This window comes from Pipistrellus kuhlii, unplaced genomic scaffold, assembly GCF_014108245.1.
Source record: "Pipistrellus kuhlii isolate mPipKuh1 unplaced genomic scaffold, mPipKuh1.p scaffold_m20_p_15, whole genome shotgun sequence".
NCBI classification, from domain to species: domain Eukaryota; kingdom Metazoa; phylum Chordata; class Mammalia; order Chiroptera; family Vespertilionidae; genus Pipistrellus; species Pipistrellus kuhlii.
Window position 1 is genome coordinate 44114276 of NW_023425460.1, and position 18962 is coordinate 44133237.

The window sequence follows — 18962 nt, forward strand, 5'->3', positions numbered from 1 at the left end:
GTGGAAAGGGAGCTCTGAGCCAGAGCAAAGGCAGTGTTGGCAGCCAGGGGAAGGGAGGTCCATTCTTGCACGAATCTTCGTGCATCAGGCCTCGTGTGTGTGTGTGTGTGTGTAATGATATAAAGCAGCCACAGACTGAGGCCAGTCAGCTCTGCAGAGAACAGAGCTGAACAGAAGTAAAATATATTCATAATTACCCACATGGATAAGCTGCAATTTTTACCTTAACACTGAATCTTGATGAGGCCAAAGCTTATGCTTGTGGGCACGTGTGGCCAAGGAATACGAGTTTTAAGATTGCAAAAGTTTCAACTTCCACAGAAGAGCCTGTGAACAATGCCCACATTGAAAAACCATGAAACAAGGGACAGCAGAATAAGCGGATCCTTCGGGAAGAAGGAGACACATTCTCTCATTAGTTACTTTAAAGTTAGAGCACACACGACACTGATGCAAACAGGGAGTAAGTGGGAAGAGATTCGCGAGGGAACATCTTGCTCCGCTGTGGGACGGGCGGCGGGAATCCAGGCCCTTTCCCTTCACAGCCCATAAACTCCGGGAGGGATGAGCAGAGAAACCCAAACAGCCTCCCACAGCTCAGCGGCGGCCCAGGCTCTCCGGCGCTGGCCCGGCGCGGATGGGCCAGAACCCCAGGCCAGTCCGGTGTGCACCCCGCCCGCCCACCCACCCATCCATGCCTGGCCAGAGGCTCCAGGCACCACCCAACGCCGAGGCAGGAGTGTAAGCCTAGCACAGTCCTTCATGGATGACCACCCTGGCCCCAAGTGGGGGCACCTGGGAAGCCTGGGGGAGGTGGGACAAGGCGCTGGGACGGGGTGGACATGGGCGATGGCCCCTCCTTGTACTGTCACTGCCCATCTGGGCCCTGAGTCCTCCATCTGGCTCCTGGGGCCCAGGATGACCTTGGGCACCAGGCGGAGGGGCCGAGGACATCTCCTGCCAAGGTCAGCTGCTCTCAGCTCAGCCGGCACGGACCCTCGCTCAGTCCCGAGGGGCGGATGTCTGATCCAGGTGTCACCACAGGGAAGGCCTGGCTCCAGAGGGGACCCCAGGAGGCCTGAGGCCTGGCGGGTGGGGGGCCCCACCACAGCACTCACCCTGACAGCAGGCTGGCAGCCTGGAGTGACGTGCCCTGAGGTGCGTGGCCTCTGATAGGAGGGCTTCCTGCTGGCTGAAGCCCAAGCACCCACTCTGCCCGGCCCCTCCTGAGCAGGGAGGGGGCGCAGTCCGGAGGCTGGAGCAATCACCGCCCCAACAGGCACCGGAGGGCAGGGTTTCTGCCTGGCCCTGCGTGGCAGCCCTTCCTTGGCCGGGGGTCTGGGAAGAAAGACCCACCTGGGGGCGCCTCAGGGCAGCGGATAAGGATGACACCACGACCCATGGGTGCAGGGAGCTGGATGGAGCCCCACCCATCCTCACCGCCACTGCCCCCACCCTCGGTGGACGAGGCCACGGCCATCACATCTGAGAACAGCAGGTTCCAAGCGACTGACAGAACATCTGTGTGGGTCCTAACCTGTCATGCAAATTCATTCCTACAAAGCCATCCCCCTCCCCCCCCCCCCCCGGCCTTTTTACCTCTCCCATGGGAAAGCAGCTGTGACCCCTGACAGGTGGCAGACGTCCAGGCAGGAGCCCAGGTGGGGACGACACCCACACAGGGCAGGGGTCTGGGCAGCCCCACATGCGTGCCTCCTTGTGCCGGATGGGGGGGCCTCCCGGATGGCCAGGAGCTGCATGTGTGATCTGGTAAGGAGGGGCCACGGGGCATGGGCACAGATCGCAATGGGGTCACCGTCAAGGCTGCTGGCACAGGAAGCTGCCACTGGCACTGCCACCCACTTTTCATTGAGGATAAAGGTGACCACGCCTGGCTGCAAGGAAACACACAGCCTGGGAGATGGTCACTCTGCCAAGCCCCCATCTGCAGGGCGGCCTTTGAAGGTGTCCTTAAGCATCCATCAGCCAAGATCGAGATCCGCACGAAAAAAACACACATTGGCCAGATCAGCCCCTGGCAGGGGACTGCCTCTCCTCGGTCAGCCCCGCCCACCCTGCCTCCTACAGCGGGCCCCTGAGGACACATCTTCCTAGAAACCCAGAGACAGACCGGGGATTAGCCTGCGTGCTTCTCTTAACGGATGGGCCAGGAAACGGCCCTCAGAATGGGACAGAAACTCTGCCCACTCACTTCCCTCCTCCCTCCCTGGCCGGCCCAGGCACCCCACCCTTGTAATTACAGGAATTTCTGGGGGACCCTCTCTCGGGGAGAGGAGGTCCCTGTCCCTTGACCACAGCCAGCCTGGGCAGCCGCCGGGTGCCCCTGCTGTGCCTGCCACCTGCCTGCCTTGCAGATGGTGGGAAGGGCGGTGCTGGGAGCCGTTCAGAGAATGGGTGCTTTTCCAGGGGCTTCCCGCCAGGAAGCAACCCAACTGCCCAGTGACACTCTCACCATCCCCCGGCCATCTGCAGGGGTCCCTCTGACCCCTCCATGACCCTGGCCCTGAGTTTCTCCTTCAGTCCCCTTACATACAAGGCTCAGTCCAGTCCTGGCAGGAGACACCTCACCCCCTCACGTCCATGGAGATGGCACCACATCCAGCCTCCACCTGGGCCTGGGGAGCCACACACCTTACACAGCCCCCCAGCACCCCAAGATACCCCTGCTCTGGGGAGGATAACCCTCCCCACGTCGCCAGCTGGGGCTGGTTGAGAAGATGAGGGTGCCAGGGAAGGCTCCCCTGCCCCCACGAGGAGCCTGGGCTGCATGGACACTGGGTGGGAAGGAGGGCGAGGCCAGCCAGTGCACAGGGGCCTGGGATGGCGCCTGGCCTGCTTCTCTCAGTGCTTAAGACCTGAACTAGCAAGGCCCGATTCCCCAAACCACAGAGTGCTGAGAACGGTGATATCAGTGAGGTTTCTGAGCAAACAAATGAGCAGCCATGGTCCAGAGTGAGAACCCCCAGGCCTCACTGACAAGCAGAGCAGGTGCGGGGCCTGGCTCCCAGCTCCACTGTCCTCAGGCAGAGGGTGTGGGCAGAGCCCGCAGGGAGCCGTCGAAGGCCCCCAAACACAGCCCTGGGAAACAGAAGGCACGGCCTCTCTCTCCACCCTGCGGAGGGCGGGGTGGCACCACATGGACGGAAATGAGCACAGGCTCAGGCCGGATTCACTGGTCGCCCTGGAAGGGGTTCGGGGACCCTCTCAGACCCGCCCCGCCTTTCTGCAAGGCAGTATCTGAAGTCCCGGGTGACCAGCATGGCCGAGGCAGGCAGCTGCAAAGAAGATGGTCCCTAGCAGCGTACTGCTGCCCCGTGAGAGGGTCCCGACCGGACGCGACTGACCCCCTGTAAGTGCCCTTGGACTTCTGACCCCTTCTGGGGTGCAGGCACCAGTGGGGCCAGCGATGAGGATCTGAAGCAGGTAGTGGGGACCCGGATGGATAAAGACCCCGGCAAAGCGCTCCTCTGTGAGGTCAACGCCTCAGCAGCAGGACGGCTCTGGTGGGCAAGGACAGCCCAAAGCCCCTCCTGCAGGGACTGGTCCCCAGAAAAGCAACTGCAAACACCCCGGGGAGACTAGCTGGGCGTTGCTGTGCCCCTGCCCCTGCCCCTGCGGCCCCGCTGCCCCCACTGGCCGCCCAGACCTCCCTAGGCTGGCGGAGGCGGCAGGACGGTGTCGAGAGCCGCAGGTGGGACAGGGCCCGAGCCCCCGCCGCAGGCTCGGAATTACAGGCTTGGGTTTCCTTCTGGAACAAAATAATTACAGCCTCCCGGAGGACTTGGGCTCCCTGGAAGCAATGTGGATGTCAGCTGGAAGCCGTCTTCGGAAGCAGAAATGCATTTGTATTCAGAGTTGGAAGGGAGAGGAGAGCTGGTTTTGGTCACGCAGCTCAAGGAAAAAACATTCCAAAACCCGGAGGCAGGAGCTGGGCGCTCTGGTCCCCGTCTGACCAGCAGCACCACATTCACACAGAGTCTGTCACCCCGCCAGTCACACCGCCAGGTTCCCGGCTGATGCTTCTGATCTGTATCATCAGTTCCCAGCAGGAAGCGCCATTGTGATGAGGGAGGACCCACATCTGGAGCGCACAGCCAAGCTGCAGACCCCCTACCCCCACCCCGATCCTTCCAGAACAAAGGGTCCCTCCCTCAGCACACAACCCGCCCACTTCACCACCTCTGACCCCTCCCTGGGCCCAGGCGGCTGTCTGTCAAAGAGGCTGGGGCCTCTGAGCTGCGCCCCAGCCCTCCACGAAGCTGCGGAGTGGATGGCAGAGCGCAGGTGTGTGTGCCCCAAGACCTCAGGTCCAAACTGGAACCAGAAGGCGACCTTCGGGGAAGGTGCTGCAGGTGTGAAAGACTGCGATGACCACGTTACTCAGGGGCCTACAAATGCCGTCCCAGGGTCCTTATGGAGAGAGTTTCAACCCTGCAGAGGAGAGGCCAGGATTGGGGTGACATGGCCACCAGCCCAGGAACGCCTGGAGACCCGCAAGAGCTAGAAAAATGCCCTCCCTCCGCGACCCTCCTGACCCCCTCCCCCCCAAGCCTCTGCCGGAAGCAGGGTCCAGCCAACACCTTCATTTGGGCTCTGGCCTCTAGAACCACGAGAATTAATTTCTGCTGCTTCTAGACACCCAGAATGCGGTCACTGTGACTGGCCACAGGAGGTGAGACAGAACGAGGCAGACCCCGAAGACACTCTGGCCAGAGAAGTAGAAAATGTAGCGCTCAGAGCTGCCTGCCTGGAGGCAGCCAGGCGGTCTCCCCGGTAAGGGTCCCAGAAAGCACCCTGCCCGCCAGCAGCTCCGGCGCTGGGGCGGGGAAGGAAGGACTGGGCACTGGGCTCCATGGGAGGCCTGCCCAGCTCACACGGAACCCGAACATTTCCCACTGGCCAGAGGGGCTGGACACTGGATGGCATCTCACCGGCCGGGTCAGGGAGGCACTAGGGCTCCTGGCCTTTGCCTCACCCATGGCAGCCCGCCTTCCCCAGGAAAAGGGGTTCCCGTTTACCCTTCAAGAGCTGGTCAGAGGGGTGGCCCCAGCACATAGCACTGCTGATGCTACAAAACAAATTTCCCACCAGGAGGCCACTGACCCCATGCAGAGAGAGAAACTGAGGCTCAGGGGTCACAGCAAGTCAGCCACCTGGTGGAGACCTCCACTCACAGCCTAATCCTCAGACATGAGACCAAAAGCCAATCGGGCAGAATCACTTGGTGCTTTGGGGCTGAGAGAACCCCAGCAGGCCAGGCTCCCAGGGCTGTGCACACTGCTGGGGGGCATGGGCACAGCCCCAGAATCAGAGCCCAGAATGAGCCTCAGAAGAGGCCTGTTTGTGGGCACAGGCCCTCAGCAGGCAAACCTGCCCAGCAAGATTCTTCCTCCTGCTTCCTGACTAGCCGCCAGCCCCCAACCCAGTGGGTGGCATTCTCCCAGCACGGGGGCTCCCTGAGCAGGGTTTGGGGGCTGATTCCAGGGCCGAGCTGCCGTTGGGCTGATGCTGCATGGACTCTTCGTCCCCCGTAACTGCTCACCATGACCTGGGACCTGAAGGTCACTCTGAGGACTGACCTACTCACCCCCCCTCAGTGACAGCTTGGGCTCCAGAGCAAGCCAAAAGCAGGATGGACGTCGTGTGAGCAGAGGGGTGGGTCAAGGTGGCAAAGAGCACAGAGACAGACAAGACCCTGGGGATGTCCCCAGGCCAGCAGGATGTGCACGCAGCCCAGGGATCCCCGCGGAGCCATAGCCACAGCAGGAAGGCAGCCTAAGAAGCTGACTGGAGGGCAGCTGACCTTTCCCAGCAACCTTCCCCTTCAATCATGCCTGCCACCCTGCCCGTGGGGAGCTCTCACATGAGATCTTTGCTGGCACAACGTTGCCAGGCTGAGGCCATGCCCACACCCAACAGGAAGGCCCAGAACCGGCGGGAGATGTGCCAAGTTCGGGAGAGGAGAGGTTTGTGCCCAAACTCCTGAGAGCAATTCCGGGGTAATCAGGACTGATGTAAGAAGCAGATGGGGAGCCAGGGTGGGGACAAGTCCCTCAGCATGGCTTCCACCTGGATCCCCGCTGCACAAGGTGCCCCACAAACTCCTCCCCCAGCCTATGTTAGCTGGCCCTGCTGAGGCCTGATGGCTCATCACCTGGGAAACTGTGGCATAGATGGGTGGGTGAGCAGGCAGGCCAGGCAAGACAAGGTCATCTGAAGGTCACGAAGACCGAGGAAGAAGTAGAGGACTCCTCTTGTCCTTAGCAGTGCCAGGGGCCCCCGGACACACCCCATCACCCAGGCACCAGCTGGTGGGGGCCATCAGATGGGGACACGCCCAGCATCTTGGGGGCCCAAGAGTGGCTCGTGGCAGGTGGCCTCCGCCCCTTGGCCATGCATGTCCCAATACCACACGTGATGACCACAGACATCCCATTAGTGACACCTCCAGCCCCACATGGTGACAGTCCCCAGCTCACAGAGTCTCTAAAGTGCATGGCCAGACAGTCATCCCAGGGAGAGACGCAGCGTAAGAGCCTCACCCCAGAGCCACTCCAGAAGCCTGGAGCACCCAGCCACCTGCAGACGGAGGAGAGTCTACCCTGGCACCAGGTGGAGGGGTGGGGCTGCATCTGAGGGTAGGCAGCTCAATGACCTTGGTCCTTCCTGCCAAGTGGAGACCCCAGAACAACACCTGACCTGAAGGGAGCAGGAGGGAAGAGGAAGACCAGTTCCCTCCGAACGGTGACAGAAGAGGAACCCCTCCCTGCACTCTCCAGATCAGTCAAAACCATCACCTTTAAAAAATGCACCGCTGGCATGGCTCAGTGGTTGAGCGTCGACCTAGGAACGATTCCCAGTCAAGGGCACATGCCCAGGTTGCAGGCTCCATCCCCAGTAGGGGGCGTGCAGGAGGCAGCCGATCCATGATTCTCTCTCATCATGGGTTTCTCTCTCTGTTTCCCTTCCTTTCTGAAATCAATAAAAATATGATTAAAAAAAAAATGGACCCCCCTTCTGCTGAAGGCGGGCAGAGGAAGGAACCCCTGTATGAGCATTTTGAAAAATGGTCACAAAACCCCCAGGAACTCTGTTCTTTGAACAAGCTGCGGCTGGCTGGCTACTTCTAAGGCACGTCTTCTGTGCTCTGAAAAGCTGGTGACACGGCCAGCATGCAGGGCGGCTTTCCGGACGGCCCCCTTCAGGGCAGTGAGGCAGAGGGGGAGGAGACCTCCCCACCCCCCGCAGGGCCCAGCGCAGAGGGGCAGCCTCTCCGATGCGAGCTGGGGATGGCCAAGAGGGTGGAGGGTGGCCACCCTGCGCACACACTCACCTGGTCAGGGAGCCCCTGTCACGTTTCGAACTGGGTTAAGAGCTCCCTGATCTCGGGGGCCACGTGTCTGGCAGCATGGGCGGCCTCGGTTATAGCTTTCCGATACATCCCCTTCTTCTTACGGTTAAATCTCAGTTTGAAAAATTCAGAGAAAGGGGAGAGTTTGGAAATGGACAAGAACGATGTCGTCGGAGAACCGAACCACGAGACTTTCGCTTCTTGCCAGGAGGGCTCCCCGTCCTCCTTCTGGCTAAGACTGATGTCAAGGACACGTGCTGGCCACCAAGGAAAACCATGAATCTTACCCCACACGATGTCCCCCACGGCCACGGTCCTCCCGTCCTCGGTAACGCACTTGGAGATGCTCTGCGTGTGCAGCCTGACCGTCAGGGGCGGGACCGTCTGCCCCGCGCGCTTGGACGTGGATGGCACCGACACCCCGTCGCCAGAGGAGAGGTCGCACGTGTCCGGCGACGTGACTTCCGAGCTGGACGATTTGGACTCGTCCAGGCTGTCGCCACTCCACAGCGAGTCCCGGGCACAGTCTGTCCTGCTCCCCGGGCAGCTGGCGAGAAAGGCCAGGCTGTCCCGCCCATGTTTGCCCTGGGGACCCGTCTTGAAGTCCTCGTCCTCCCCAGAGCTTCCTGAAGACATGTCCGCCAGGGCGCCCCCGTGGGCAGAGCCGGAGGCAGGGCGGGCAGGGGAGCTGGCCTGGGCGCCGTGCCCACGGCCGTTGAGCTCCTCCACCAGCTCAGCCCTATAGACGGGCTCCTGCTCACCGGCGCCCAGGCGGTGGGGCTTCAGGCGGATCTTGGGGGGCGGCAGGTCGGCACTGGGGGGCACGGGCCGCGTCAGCTTCAGCTTCGGGATGGAGGCGGAGGGCCCGTCGGGGGGCCTGTCCCGAGCCGCCTCGGGGTCCGGGGCGCCCTGCGGGGCCTGCGGGGGGCAGAAGGGCTCCAGGGAGCCGTGCACGCGGGAGGGGATCTCCACCACCTCGCCCTTGCCCTGCGGCGTGCTGTAGGAGATCTTGATGGCCGGGCTCCGCGGGACCCGCGCCTGGTCCTCCTCCCGCCTCTCCCTCTTGCTTCTCCTGGGGGCGGCCGAGGCCACCGCGTCACCCCCGCCGTCCGGCTCCCCGTGTTTGCGGAGCTCCCTGTCCGGGTCCGAGCTGCTGCCCAGTCTCCGGCGAGGCCGGGGGGCGGCCGGGGGCGCGGGGCCGGCCTCCGGGGGGCTCAGGGTGCTCTTGCACTTCTCACAGAGCACCCGCCGCGGCCGCAGGCAGATGGGGCTCAGGGCCAACCGGCCGGGGTCACGGTTGCGGGACAGGCGCCTCTTTGTCCTCTTGATGGTCCGGGGGGGTGGCTGTGGCACCCACTGCTGGTAGGTGTTCCTCAGCCAGAGTGGGGGCGGGAAGGGGGCGCCTTCAAAATATGGCGGGAAGGGGGGCAGGCTTCCGGCGGGCAGCGGCGGCGCCAGGGGCGGGGGCGGCTCAGGGCAGGAAGGCGGAGGCGGCGGAGGCGGCGGGCCTGTTCCCAGCTGCATCGCCTCTGGGTCCCCCTCGGTGGCCGCTGGGTCCTGGCAGCCATTGACAGGGGTGTCCTCAGCCTGGGGCAGTGGAGTGGACGGGGGCAGGCCGAAGAGGCCAGACCTGGCAGGGGGAGACAGAAAGAACAGTCAGGATGGCGATGGGCCCCCCCGCCTACCACCTCCAGGCTCTGCAGGATTGGGTGCTCACACCTTCACCTGGGACTCTCACCAGCGTGCGTGGGGGCCCCCTGCCTCCCAGATGGAGGTGTGAGCTCATGAAGTCCCCAGACCAGCACCAAGGCCACCGAATGCCCACATCTCAGTTCCTGGCAACAGGAGCAACGTGGGATCAAAGCAGGAGATCGCCCAGGACCCAGCGCCCGAGGACTGGGGACGGAGCCAGGCCCAGCGCTCGCCTGCTCACTCTTCTCACAGAGGGAAGATCCCCAGGCCCAGGGCTCAGCACAGCCACAGGATCCCGTTCCAGGCGCCTGGTGTGTGTCTGGGGGTGCTGGCCGAAGCTACTGCCTCTGGTGACGGGAGTCAGCCAGTGCCCTGGGCCTGGAGGTGGCCTTCTCCATCCTGAGGTGCCCAATTGCTTCCAATGCCCTCCGATGAGGGTATCATCCATGCGACCCTTGCCCACAACCATCTGAAAGGACCCCTCCTGCCTGGTCCCCAGAGCCAGCACAGGAAGCAGCCAGAACCAACAAGGTCACGTGACCTGCAGGAAGTGGACCCGAGAAGGCAGGAGGCTCACCTCCTATGAAGACCCTCAGCTGACCTGCGGGCCTGCTCCCTCCCCAGGAGCACTGAGCCACGCACCTCGAGTGGCTTCAGGGGCTGTGCTGTTGAAAGTGGGGGGCAGGGTGGGGGGCAGTGTGCCTTCTAGAACACAGGGTCACCCCCAGGCCCGACCGCCACACCATTCTGGAGGCGGAGTGCTGTGATGGTCAGGAGTCGCATCTGATTCACAGCTCCTGAGGGTGCAGCCTGGATACACCTACATTGTTGCAAACAGCGACAAGCAAGCCCCAAGAGTCCACACCTCCCTTCCCCGCGGACACACATTCCTTCCAAACAAACGTGACTTAAAGGCTGCTTTAGCTAAAAGCTGTTATTGCTAAGCACAAAAATAGACTTTTAGCCGAGTTCTAAGGAACCGGGTTTGGAACGTGGCATTGTTACCTTCCGTTCCGAACTCAATCGGAGAGAAGGAAAGACAGATGACGTTGCTGCTTCCCAACCTGCAGATGTTCTCCACTGACTGGTCTCCCCGACCTAGGGGTGCCCAGAGGGGCTGACCATGCATGACGTCACCATGTCCTGCATGCCGGGCGGCTCACCAGACCCTCGGACGGGGACATGAACAGGCCAGGAGCTCAGTGCAGGCTACCCCAGAAACAGAACTCAGAGCCCCGACAAGGCCCCAGGAAGCAGGCCATATGCGTGACCCCAGGGCTGTCCCCTCCCCATGGTCCTTACTGCACGATGCTGAGGACATGAACTTGGAGGGCACCCCGGGCCTCAGAACACTGCCCAGTTTGTGTCTAATTCAAGACCACTGGGAATCAAAACACACTTTTAACTTTCTTACTTTTCCTATCAATCCAGGGGGTCCATGGTCTGGGGGACCTACAGACCAGGGCCCACCCCACACCTCTGAATGGGAGGGTTGTTCCCGAGGCCTGCCCCAAAACCCACTCCTGCCCCTTTTACAGGCATTCGGACCATGAACTGGGGTCCACTCTGACACCCTCCTCTTCATCGGCATCCTCATTAAGCCACTCTCCCAGGCCCCTGTGCTGTCCCCCTCTCAGACCCAGCCCACACCCCTTCCTTGGCCTCCACTTCCTACATGCCCCCAACCCCTTGGCCTGCACCCCACCCCACCTGCCTGTGCTGGAGCAGAGCCCTCCTCGGCAGGACCCATGCACAGACCGTGCCCTGGGCCGGCCAGCCCAGGGTGCGAGGCTCCTGGGTGATCTCTCCACGTACAGACTGCAGAGTGGGGTGTAGGGCAAGTTGGCCCCATCCCTGAAGTCCCCACAGCTTCAGTCCAGGGAGGTTTCTGCCGCCCATTTCTGGTACGTGCCCCTCGGGGGGGACCTTGCATGGTTAGCATGGATACAGGGTCCTTGGCCAGAGACCCAGACTGGAGCTAGAGCCCACCGAGTGGGCCCCTGGGTGAGCTGGCTGGCACCTCCCAGGCACAGGCCAGAGTGGCAGCCGAACCCTCCCTGCCCGGCTCATCACATTCGGAAGCAGCTTCCGGTGCCTGGAGCCCGGGGCCAGGGAACAGACGTGCCCCGGCCCTCCCTAAACACGCCCCTCAGCCCAGAGCCGTGGCCGGGGGATGAGGGGCGCCTCCCGGACAGCAGTGCAGCCCTGTGGAAGGGCCCCACGGCCGACAGGGAAGGCCCCGTGACTCTGGCATGACAAGCAGCCATACTTCCTTCCCGGAGCTGCTGCCCTGCCCAGGCCACACCCACCACTGCCTGGTGGGTAAACAGCGGCCGGTGGGGCAGGAAGGCTCGGTCCCTGGCTGCGGATCCCAGGGTAGGTGCCCGGGCGGCTGGCCTCCAGCTCCCACACCCTTTCCCTAGCCCCACGAGGGGCACGTCATCACCGCCACCCAAGTTTACAGAGAGGACAGTGAGGCTCAGAGAGGCCAGAGAGCCGGGCGGCCCAGCCCTGCTGCCTGCAGGCCTCTCTCCCCAGAAGGACCTCGGCAGCCTGGCCCCAAGAGGAAGACCTTTACTGCACCTTGGGGCACCGGGCCTGGCACCACTGGGGATTAGGGCTCACCCACAGGGCCCGGCCCCTCCCACAGGGCTGTGCCCGGGACAGAGGCGTACCAGGTCTGCTACAGCATGGGGCCTCTGGGTCCCTCCCTGTTCAGGAAATCAGGAAAACAGGTTGCAGGGGAAGTCACAGTCTGGGCTACTCTGGTGTCCACACAGGGGGCCCCCTCTTTCCTCCGGGTCATCAGGGACAGCCACAAGACCAGGTGGTCACAGCTGGCCCCAGAGTCCTGGACTAAAAGGTTTAATAACCATCAGCGTCATTTCAAGAAAATCCAGCTGACTACATCCTCTCTAAGCCCCTGAGGACTCCCGCAGCAGCATGAGGCTAGGCCCCAGCCCACACCCCTTGCCACCTGCTGGCGTAAGCTCCGGAGATCAGGCCCCTTGAGTGGCCCCTGCCCATTGGCGGTAGGTCTACCGCCGTATGACACACTGGACACCTCACTCTCCGTCCATCTAGCCTCCCAGGGCAGGGAGGGTGCACGCAGTGTGCTCTGGACCAGGTATCTGTCCAGTGAATTGTCTCGGGAGCAGCCAGCAGCGGCCAAGTCTCCATTCTGGACAGTGGGTGTGCCCAGCATGGACTGGGTGCTTTCCTGCCCAGAGACTGTTGGCTGGTCGAGTCTCCAGAGGCCTGGGTCCCAACCCCTTAGGGTGGAATGTGGGTCACAAAGGCCTGAACCCCAACCTTTCCAGCAGAGGGCCCAAGAGTCTTGCATGCTATTGGCTCCCTGGGTGAGTTTGAGCAACACCGGCTTGGAGGTCAAGGCTGGAGGCTCTGGGCTGGCCAGGCCTGGCCAGTAGCTGGCCCTCAAACCCACTGTCTGTGAGACCATCCCTGCACCACTCTGAGCCTCTGCTGTCCTTGGGCCACCCCACTTGAGATCCTCAATTAGGGGTGTACTCCCAAACCACCCACAAAATGCCCACAGAGCCCCGCACCCAGCCTGGAGGCAGGCCTGGGCCCCCTGCCTCATTGCTGTGCCTGTGGAGACGCTGGGAGGGCCATTCTCAGTAGTCTGCCTGGACAGCCCACTTCCTGGCACACAGGATGAATGCATGTAAACCCATGAGCCGGCAGGCACTCTGAGCCCCTGGGGATCTTGGTTCAAATCACACAGCAGCTGGGCAGCACGTTGCAAATTCGGATGGACGACGGACAGGTGGAGGCACTCCGCATGCAGCCCACCTCTGCACCTGCTGAGGCTCTCCTGGCCTGCCCGCTCCTCTCCCCTCTGCCAACCTTCAGGGAAGAGGACCAGCCTCCCAGGGCCCTAAGGGAGGGACCCACCTCCCAAACACCAACCATTAACACTGGCTGCTGGGCCCCCTACAGGAGGGAGACCAGGAGTTTGTGGAATGGCCCCTCCCAGGGGATGGCTCCCTTCCAGCAGACACTGGGGTTAGCGACTGCACAGGGCTCCCAGGCCCCCGGGTCTGCACGGGCACCCAGGAAGCTGCTGAAACATGGCAGTCATGAGGGACGCATGCTCATCAGTGCTCACACCCAGCCCTGCCACTGTCACATACTGACACCAGGGAGAAGAAACTGGCACCAGGGAAGTCAGGTGGGTGCTGTGGACGCCGAGGCCCCAGGCCAGACCCCTACTGTCTGAATCACCCAGGCCAGGGTGTCAGCTGCCTCTGGACCCTGCCCGGCAGGAGGCTGTAAACATGAGCGTACAATCCTAACAGCAATCATAATATTTGGGGCAGAGAAGTGGAATCAGGTGAACCAGGGAGATAGCAGAGGAGGCCAAGGTGGGCAGGTGGCAAAGCGGTGGCACTGGTCTAGGATCAAGCTCAGAGGGCGGAAGAGCCAGGAGGCCAGGTTCACCTTCAGACCCTCCACCAGGACAGGGCAGGGCAGGGGGCAACGCAAGTCAGAAAGAGTCCCCCGCCGAGCAGAGCTGTGTCCACTGAGGCCCAGCTCCTGGTTCTGTGGGCAGCTCTGGTTACAGCCCAACGTGGCTGCAGGAGGGTTGACGCCCACATGTCCTACAGCTGCCAGATCCCCGCAGGGACTGCTTCCTTCCCAGAGTCAGTGGGGAAGGGGGTGGGGACGTGTGGATCTGCAAACCCAAGTTAGCCACGGGCCTGAGGGAGGGCGCCTACTGCCTCTGCAGACATCCCCAGCTCTGAGTCAGGGTGGCCCCAGAGCCTTCCTTATCCTGTCAGGGAGCCCAGATCATGGGGTGGGGGGACCTTTGCTGCAAGTGGCCCTCTCTGAGGAGGCAAGGCCGTGCAGCCCTGCACAGACCCAGGCGCAGGGACGGGTCCAGGCCTGCAGCCCCGCCCGAGGGAAGAAGTGTGGCAGTCCATGGCAGGGGACGCCCTGGGGCACATGCTTGGCAGCTTGCAGGTGGCCAGGCTGCAGCCCCCAAGTGGCACTCGGTTCCACTGAGCTCTCCGTGGTAGCCAACTCCAAGCAAGACAATAGTCACCGGGAGGCCGTATGTTAAGTCATGTGACGCGTGCATAAATGGCTTCTGGCACATCTAATGAGAGGTAATGCCAGCAGGGTGAGCGTGGAAGAGTGACGGTCACATCCACCCCACGGGAGCAAAACCCGGCTGCTCCACGGGGAGGGGGGGGAGGGGCTGGCGTCTGCGAGGACAGCGGCTCCTCCTGGACCCACACTCAACCTGAGGCCCAGCAGGAGCGCCCAGACCTCAGGGCCCGGTGCATGCCTCATCACTTCTCTGCCGACAGCTCAGCGCCATGTGACACGGTATCCAGGAGACTCCTGCAGCGGAGGCCCTGCAGCACACAGGTGCGTGTCTCCACGTCTCCGCCAGGACCTGCCCCAGCCTGCGGGGGACCCTGCTCCGGAGAAACCTCCCCTCCAGCCCCGCAGGGGGCTCCCCCCACCCCCACGGTGTTCTCAAATGGACCTGACCGCTGGTCACCAATCTAACCCTCGGCCTCAGTGGCTCCGAGGAGCCTGGGGCGGCGTGACATCGCCGGGCAGCCCCGGTGGTGAGTAACTGACAGGGCAAGTCCTGCGCATCTGGACCCACTGCCCCCGCCCCCAACGGATGACAATTTCCAAAACAGCCCAATTCAACAGGGCGTCCAACAAAGAAAAGTGCGGTAATTATGGTTGCCGCACGGAGTTCCGGCCGGGCCGCGGGGACTCAGCTCCACGCCCCGCTCCCCGCGCCCCGCGCCCCGCGCCCCCCCGGCCCGAAAAGTAGCGAGGACTTGGAGAGCCACTTTGGCCCCCGAGTGCCAGCGGCCGGAGCCCGGGCTGGGGAAACCGAAAGCAGCGCCGGCGCTGCCTGGCCCCGGGTCCGGGTCCGGGTCCGGTCCGGGCGGAGGGTGGGGAGCCTCGGGGGGACCCCGGGGTGCCCGGGCCCGCGCCCCCGCCGCGCTCACTTTTTGGTGCAGTCCAGCAGGATCCCGGCGAAGCGGCGCGGCCCGCAGCTCACGGTGACCAGCAGCGCGCCATTGACGACCTGCTCCACCCGCACGGGCAGCCGGCAGCCGGCGCGCGGCTCCATGCTCCCGCGTCCCGCCGCCCCGCCCGCCGCCGCCGCCGCCGCCGCCGGGTCAGCCCGCGCGTGACGCCGCGGCCGCCTGACGTCACAAAGCCCCGCTCCCGGCCACCGCGGGCCGGGGGCGCGGGGGCGCGGGGGGGCGCGGGACCCGCCGGCGCCCGGGTCCCGGAACCCGCTCCCCGGGCGCACGCGGGGCGCGCTGCCTCCGGAGCGGGTGGGCGTGCAGCGCGCTGCGCACTCCCGGGACGGGGCAGGGGGCGCCGGCCCCGGTGCGCTGACCGCGAGCGTCCGACCAAAGGGTCCGGGCGCCGGAGCGAGGGGCGGCGGGGGACCTTCCCGGCCCCGCTCAGGGCCCCTCCCCCACTCTGCCCGGGGCCTTCCGGGGCACCTCCCCTCCCGCCCCAGGTCTCCTCCTCTCCTTCCCGCCCCCCAATCCCTGCGCTCCGGCCCCCCGCCTCCGGGTCCGGCGCCCAGTGGCCACCCTGCACTGCGGGGAGGAAGTCCCGGCGGGGCGAGCAGGAAGCCGGGCGGCCGGCCGGCCGGGCGGGCCGAGAGGACGCGGGGCGCCGCCGCGGCCGGCTCTCCTGGCTCCACGGGGGCATCTGGCGATTCCCGCGCCCTGGGCACCCTCCTGGGTTACGGCGGGATGTGCCCCGGGCTCCGGGTTCCCTGGCGCCCGGGGTGGCCCGCACCAGGTGAAGGGGGAGGGGGATCCACTGAGTCTGCAAGTCCCTGCCGCCTGGATCGCCCGGAAACTAGGTTCCGTGCCCCCCCCGCCGCGGCCGGTCAGGCCGGAGGGGCCAGGGCCACGCGGCCAGCCCACGGTGTGAAGGAACATTGCGAGGGGACAGGGGCTTCCCAGCGCGCAGCCGGCCGGCCCTGGGGAGTGGGAGGTGGAGGCGCGGAGCGCACACCGGACCCCTGACCGCGTCCTGCTCCCGCGCCTTCGGCCCAGTGAAAGCTCCCCACTTCCCGAGCACCGCGCCCGGAGCCCAGCCCGTGGCAGTGACCTTGCCCGGAACCGGCCCGCCCCCTGAGCTGGGCCTGCTGAGTCTGACTGGGCAGCGGAGACTGGCCGGCAGCCGGTTGTCCTGACGACCCGGACGCCGCCCGCCGCCAGACCCCGCCCCTCCGAGCCCCGCACCAGGCCCCTCCCGCCCCGCCCTGCGTCATGGCCTCCACCCCTGGCGCCTCCAGGGACCTTAGAGGCCACTGGGCTCTGCTCGTGCTCGCCCTCAGGCGACCGTGGGGCGCAGAGCTGTCCTCCAGGAGCCCAGGGCGGAGCCACGGAAGGCCACGGGGACCTCGCGGTGCCTCAATGCCCCCAATTGTACAGGGCTGGAGAATGAGGCCCAATGAGCAACTAGCGCGGCGGCGTGGGAGGAGAGCTGAGGGACTCGGTTATCTGAGTCTGCCACCTCTCCATGGTCAGCCAACCCCTCCCTGTGACAGCTCAGCCCCTAGAGGGGCTTGGCTGCTGTCTGCACCCACAGGCCTTTGCAGTTCCCCTCCCCCTCAGCTGGGTGGGGCTGACATTGGAGCAAAAAGGCCATGGAGCTGGCACCGGGAAGGGAGACTGGCCAGAGGCTGGCCACCAGCTCAGCATAGGTACCCCAGGGCCTCCAGGGGCCTGCTGCACACTGCCCCTCCTGCACACTGCCCCTCCTGCACACTGCCCCTCCTGGACAGCACCGCGCAGCAGGGAGCCGGGGTGTGAGTCAGCCAGCGCTGGTGGGGATGTCACAGGTAGGGGTGTGATCACAGGTAGGGGTGTGCCAGTGTGCACACAGGGGAGCTGTGTGTGGATGGAGGGGGGGGTGTCAGGAAAGAGTGCCTGGGAGAGGTGATGCTTGAGCATGCAGACGTCCACCCAGAGGGAGAAGGGGCCCCACCTGACAGGTTGGGCAGCTAGACTCGGGGCTAAAGTGAGGGGTGCACAGACGGGACCCTCTGAATGGTACCCCGTGTTGTGAGGAATGGGGCTTCCTGGGGAACTCCCAGGTGTCTGTGGGGGAGGCAGGTGCCACAGATGCACGTGAAGACAGGCTGGAGGGGAGCCTGATGGGTACGCATTGGGGGACACCGAGCTGAGAAGGGGGAGGGCACGTGAGAAGGGTGCCCCGCCTCAGCCCCATCTGTGTTGTGTACTTTTTAAGTGAACTTGGAAGCCATTTACAAGCCTGTCTCTACAAGGAGGAAACTTTACAAGGGACAACAGGTAGACGTGAAGTTTAAAGGTGGCTGCCCAATGGGACTGGGAGGGGGAGGGACCTGCAGAGTGACCTGCCCACCCACCTGTCCCAACTAGCCCCCCACCCCACTCGTTTCAAGAAGGCGGTAGGAGCTTCCAGAGCCCTTGATGAAAGTGCCCATATTTTTTGTGGGGGTTTTTTGTTTTGTTTTCAGGAACCTGGTCAGCCCAGCGGTCCTGACCCCATAGGACCCTTCCTTTCTGACCCAGTGCTCCCTCTTCTAGTGTCCCCCCCAAGGGCCAGCCCTGTGCATGGCGGCGAGTGACAGTGTGCTGGTCCCTGGAAAGAACATCCCCAGAACCCAGAGCCGTGGGTGGCTGCCCAATGGGACTAGGGAGGGGCTGCAGAGGGACCCCACGCTGAGGGAAAGCAGGGCCAGGAGCCTCTCCCAGGCCTTTGGACTTTGCCCCAAAGCCTTCACACCCTCCTGTGGGCACCATAGCCACCGCCAGGCCTACCTAGCACCTGGCCCCGGGCCTGGCCTGTCCCAAGCACTGGTTAGATGGGCAGGGAGGTGGCATGGGGGGGGGGACAGACGACCACCCAGAACCACCTCTGGTGCTGCGTTGGGTGACCATGAGCTAGCAGGAGGGGCAGCAGGAGTGCTTTAGGCAGGAGGTGACCCGTGTCCACCTCCCCTCAGGGTCCTGGCCTCACCGCACAGGAGCCCGGCCTCGCTGGCCATGACCCCGCTAGTATTTCAGGAAACCTTCTCCAAGTCCCAGCTCTCATGGCCCACCTCCTCACCCCTGCAGCCACAGGACAGCCTGCTGAGCTCTGTCCAGCACCGTCCTTTCAACTGGCACATAATTATGCCTTTGTTCTCTGTCTCACCTAAGAGATGAGACTCATGGGAACTTCCCATGGCTAGAATGAAAGCTGCCAGTCATCTGGCCAGGTGGCTGGTGTCTCCCACTCCCGTACCCCCCTCCTTCGCATTCCTGGGCCTGTTCCCACTTCCTCTTCCTGGAGCTCGCCTGGGCTGGCCCAGTGGGCAGGCCATTTGCAGCCCAACCAGGTGCTTCTGAGATGGAACCAAAGCTGCTTGGCCCTAAGGCCAGAGCCATGGGTCAGAGATCATGGACCTACCCAGAGCCAGCGCCCAGAGGCCACAGGTGTGAGGGCCAAGATGGGCCCTATTGCTTGGACCCACACCACCTCACAGCAGAGCTCATGCTGGGAGGGAGAGGATAAGATGAGGCCCTTGAGAACTAGGGCTTGATTAGCACCCGTTACCATGTGTTAGCACCCATCCTAGGCCCACGGCTGAGTGGGGTGCATGAGCCATCCAGGCTTCTCTCCCAGACATCGCCATCATCATTATCACCACCATCACCATCACCACCACCACCATTATCAGCATCACTATTACCATCATCACTTCACCATCACCACCACCATCCCAGGTCTCCCCTGTAGCTGGTCCAGCAACGGGATCCTCAGACTTCGGGCCACGGTCAGGGCTGGGCTGCAGCAGCCAACATGTGCCACCTCCCTGTGCAGCACCGCCCCGCTGGCATTT

General features: G+C 63.8%; 1 protein-coding gene across 5 annotated transcripts in view; it reads right to left on the reverse strand.

Moving 5' to 3' along the window:
• The window catches only part of PWWP2B (PWWP domain containing 2B), a 32824-nt gene extending 17263 nt beyond the window's left edge, over positions 1-15561 (reverse strand). The window contains exons 1-3 of one of the 5 annotated variants that reach the window (XM_045582165.1): positions 15067-15561; positions 7925-9002; positions 7355-7894 (exon numbers count right to left, since the gene is read on the reverse strand). In XM_045582165.1, the coding sequence (XP_045438121.1) occupies positions 7373-7894; positions 7925-9002; positions 15067-15191 (1725 nt within the window). In that variant the 5' untranslated portion in view covers positions 15192-15561 and the 3' untranslated portion in view covers positions 7355-7372. Of the gene's footprint in view, positions 1-7354; positions 9003-10069; positions 10089-15066 lie in introns of those variants that run through there. The other 4 variants (XM_036439281.2, XM_036439280.2, XM_036439282.2 and 1 more) reach the window with 4 other exon arrangements.
• Between the last annotated feature and the right edge of the window lie 3401 nt (positions 15562-18962).